Source organism: Rhinolophus sinicus, linkage group LG06 (assembly GCF_036562045.2).
Source record: "Rhinolophus sinicus isolate RSC01 linkage group LG06, ASM3656204v1, whole genome shotgun sequence".
Taxonomy (NCBI): Eukaryota; Metazoa; Chordata; class Mammalia; order Chiroptera; family Rhinolophidae; genus Rhinolophus; species Rhinolophus sinicus.
Window position 1 is genome coordinate 122,076,052 of NC_133756.1, and position 3,092 is coordinate 122,079,143.

At 39.4% G+C, this 3,092-nt stretch overlaps 1 protein-coding gene across 1 annotated transcript; it reads right to left on the reverse strand.

The window, feature by feature from the left end:
* Nucleotides 1-2,159: 2,159 nt before the first annotated feature.
* LOC109436922 (olfactory receptor 51B4) lies at nt 2,160-3,092 on the reverse strand. The gene has a single exon (XM_019715803.2). It carries the CDS (start codon nt 3,090-3,092, stop codon nt 2,160-2,162), a length of 933 nt encoding a protein of 310 aa, XP_019571362.2.

Consider the following 3,092-nt stretch of genomic DNA (forward strand, 5'->3'; position numbering starts at 1 on the left):
TTTCTTAGATGTTTACTATTAGACACACTTATTGATATTCAAATAATCAAATAGAAATATTCAGGCGCATTATAGAGGAATAGACACTTACAAACTCAAAGGAGTTGACGTCTCTAGGCACATCAAAGCACTTGTGAGCAAACCGGCACACTTTTACACACACATTATTCATAAATATAGCCCATTCACAAGAAGAATTACAATGTGTATCTTGCATATACTGTCATGAATATAGTCTTGCCGACCTTTTCCTTTCTGTTAGGATCAACACTCATTCATCTCTTGGATGTGTTAGCTTGAGTTACCTACCCATCACCCAAGTCTTCCGCAGATAGGCACGGTCCCATTTAAAGTGTGATAGATGGAATGAATATCCTATCTCAGTTTTCAGATGACCAGAACACAAATTAGACAAAACTCTCCACTCACACCACAAACTCTGTTTGTATGGATATATATGATTATTCCCATATTGTGTGATTTTGGATAAAATATTTAGCCTACCTAATAATCTGTCTACGTTCAGTCTTTTCATCTGAATATTAGAAATTACAATGAAAAATAACCTAAAAATATTTGTGTATATCAATTAGGTAAAAATGTAAGATTCTCAGGGCATCAACTAGCAACAGAAAGATCTGAATACATAACTCATTTTATTCTATCACTGATATGCTCTGGATTCAGGTGAGAATCTAAGCTTTTCAATACACTGGAAAATTACCTGCATCTCCCACTTATACTTACGCAGTTGAAATTTAATCTTAAGTGCAGTGCATGTGCTTGTCCCTATTACAATTCATTTTGCTGGTTTTGTTTCAACAATACTTTTGGGTTCAGCTGTTCAACCGTGATAACATTTAGTAATGATGCCAAGAGGCTTGGATGGGCTATCAGAGAAGTCAAGGCTAGTGAATGCAACAAAAGGAAACAGTAAGAAGTCAGATAAAGGGAGTGACTAGGGAGGATGTCTCATGAGGGAACATTCACAAGATGAACAGAGAATAAAGGAAGAAAGAGAATGATAGATATTATATAGAGACAGCAAGCTGGAGTGATTTCTATAAAATTTATGAGTTAGAGAGATATAAATACAGGAGGACCTGGCATTTAAAATCTGGATGTGTGAGAGTTCTAGCTGAGGAAAATGTCTTGGGAATGGACATGGAAAGTGGAATGTAAGTGGAGGTTAACATTAACTGGTTGAAATTATTGGGAAGTGGCAGGAAAACAGTTAATATCCAGGTAACGAGACATACATGAGAAATATTACTCAGCAATTAAAGAGGAGTGAACTATTGACAAACACAACAACTTGGATGAATCACAAAGGCATTCTGCTGAGTGAAAGGAGCTAATCTCAGAAAGTTAGACATTGTGTGATTTTTGTTATATAACATTCTTGAAAAGATAAAACTATAATAATAGAAAGCAGATCAGTGACTTCCAGGGGTTAAGAGTGGGATGGATCTATGACTATAAAAAGTAGTGCGAAGAAGTTATTTTTGGGTGTTGGAACTGTTCTGCATCCTTAACAAGTGAATTTGATAATATGCTAAGTAAGCACGGGGAGGGGAAAGAGAAAGAGAAAGAGAACCAGGTCCAATACCCTTGTTTCACAGATGGAGAATCTGAAGACTGAAGTGAGGCCTGGAGAAGATCACATGGCTAGAGAGTGGTTCTGGAGATACCGCCCTTTGCCTCACCACACACACATATCACCCAATACACACACCCACACATATACACATGTGCACACAGAGCCATGCCCATGTCCACAAAGCACCCATGAAAGAACCAGAAGGGGACAAGACCCAGAGAAAAGAGCTTTTTAGGGGTTTAATAAAATGTTTGGAAATGTGGGTGTAACCTTTTCTTTCAGATTTCAGGCAAAAATAAAAGGAAATGAAAGAAAAACTGCAATTGCTTCATTACCATGTTTAGATTATTAAATGTCTAAAACTATCACCTCTCATCCATAAATCAGAACTGTTATACATGTGTGTGTGTATGTGTGTGTGTGTGTACTCAAGTCAACTTCTAGCTTTATGTAATAATTAAAATCTCATCTAACTCTGAGAAAGTATAAAACCAAAGTTCTCTTCCAAAAATGGGAAAGGCCAAAAAATCCTAGAGCTCTCAGGATTCTAAAATAAAGCTCAAGCCCTTTGCAGAGAAAACAGACGAACAATGCTTCTCTGAATCTGTTTGGTCTTGATGCTGTAGATAACGGGGTTCATGAATGGAGGAAAAAGAAAGTGGACATAGCTCATGGTAATGTGGATCACATGTGGTGCATGTTTTCCAAACCTGTGGATGAAAGTCAGGCCGATCACAGTGATGTAAAAGACTAGGACGCAGCTAATATGGGAGACACAGGTGTTGAGGGCCTTAGCTTGCTCCTCTGCAGAAGCAATGCCCATAACTGTCTTAAGGATTAGAATATAAGAGAAGAGGATAATCAGAGCATCTAGGAAGTAAGTCAAAGCAACCAGAATAACTGGGTATACACGATTGAATGTAATATCAGCACAGGCAAGTTTCATTACATCCTGGTGGAGGCAAAAGGCATGGGAAAGAACATGGGAACGGCAATATGAGAACCAGAAGAGTTTCAGAATTGGGGGTAAAATGGACACAAAGCCCCTCATCAGTATCCCCAGTCCTACCTTCATCACGTGGGAATTGGTAAGAATGGAGTTGTACCTCAGAGGGGTGCGGATGGCAATAAAACGGTCATACGCCATAGCAAGCAAAACACCCGATTCTACAATGGCCAGAGTGTGAATAAAGTAGGATTGAGTGAAACAGGCACCCTGGGCAATTTCCCTCTGGTTCAACACCAGGACTCCCAGGACTGTGGGCATTGTAGTTAGAGTTATTCCAAGGTCTGTACCTGCCAGCATAGCCAGGAAGTAATACATGGGCTCATAAAGACTGTGGTCACGCTGAATAAGGAAGAGAAGTGTGCCATTGCCAAAAAGAATGGTGAAGTAAATGATAAAGAAGGAGATAGAGATCCAGTGGTGAATTGCCTCGGAGCCCAGGAAGCCAGTCAGCAAGAAGGGAGCAGCACTGTTGTTGGTCCACAT

What these genes read in the sequence shown, in the direction of transcription:
- LOC109436922 (XM_019715803.2), bottom strand. Translation starts at nt 3,092, where the DNA reads ATGTGGACCAACAACAGTGCTGCTCCCTTCTTGCTGACTGGCTTCCTG.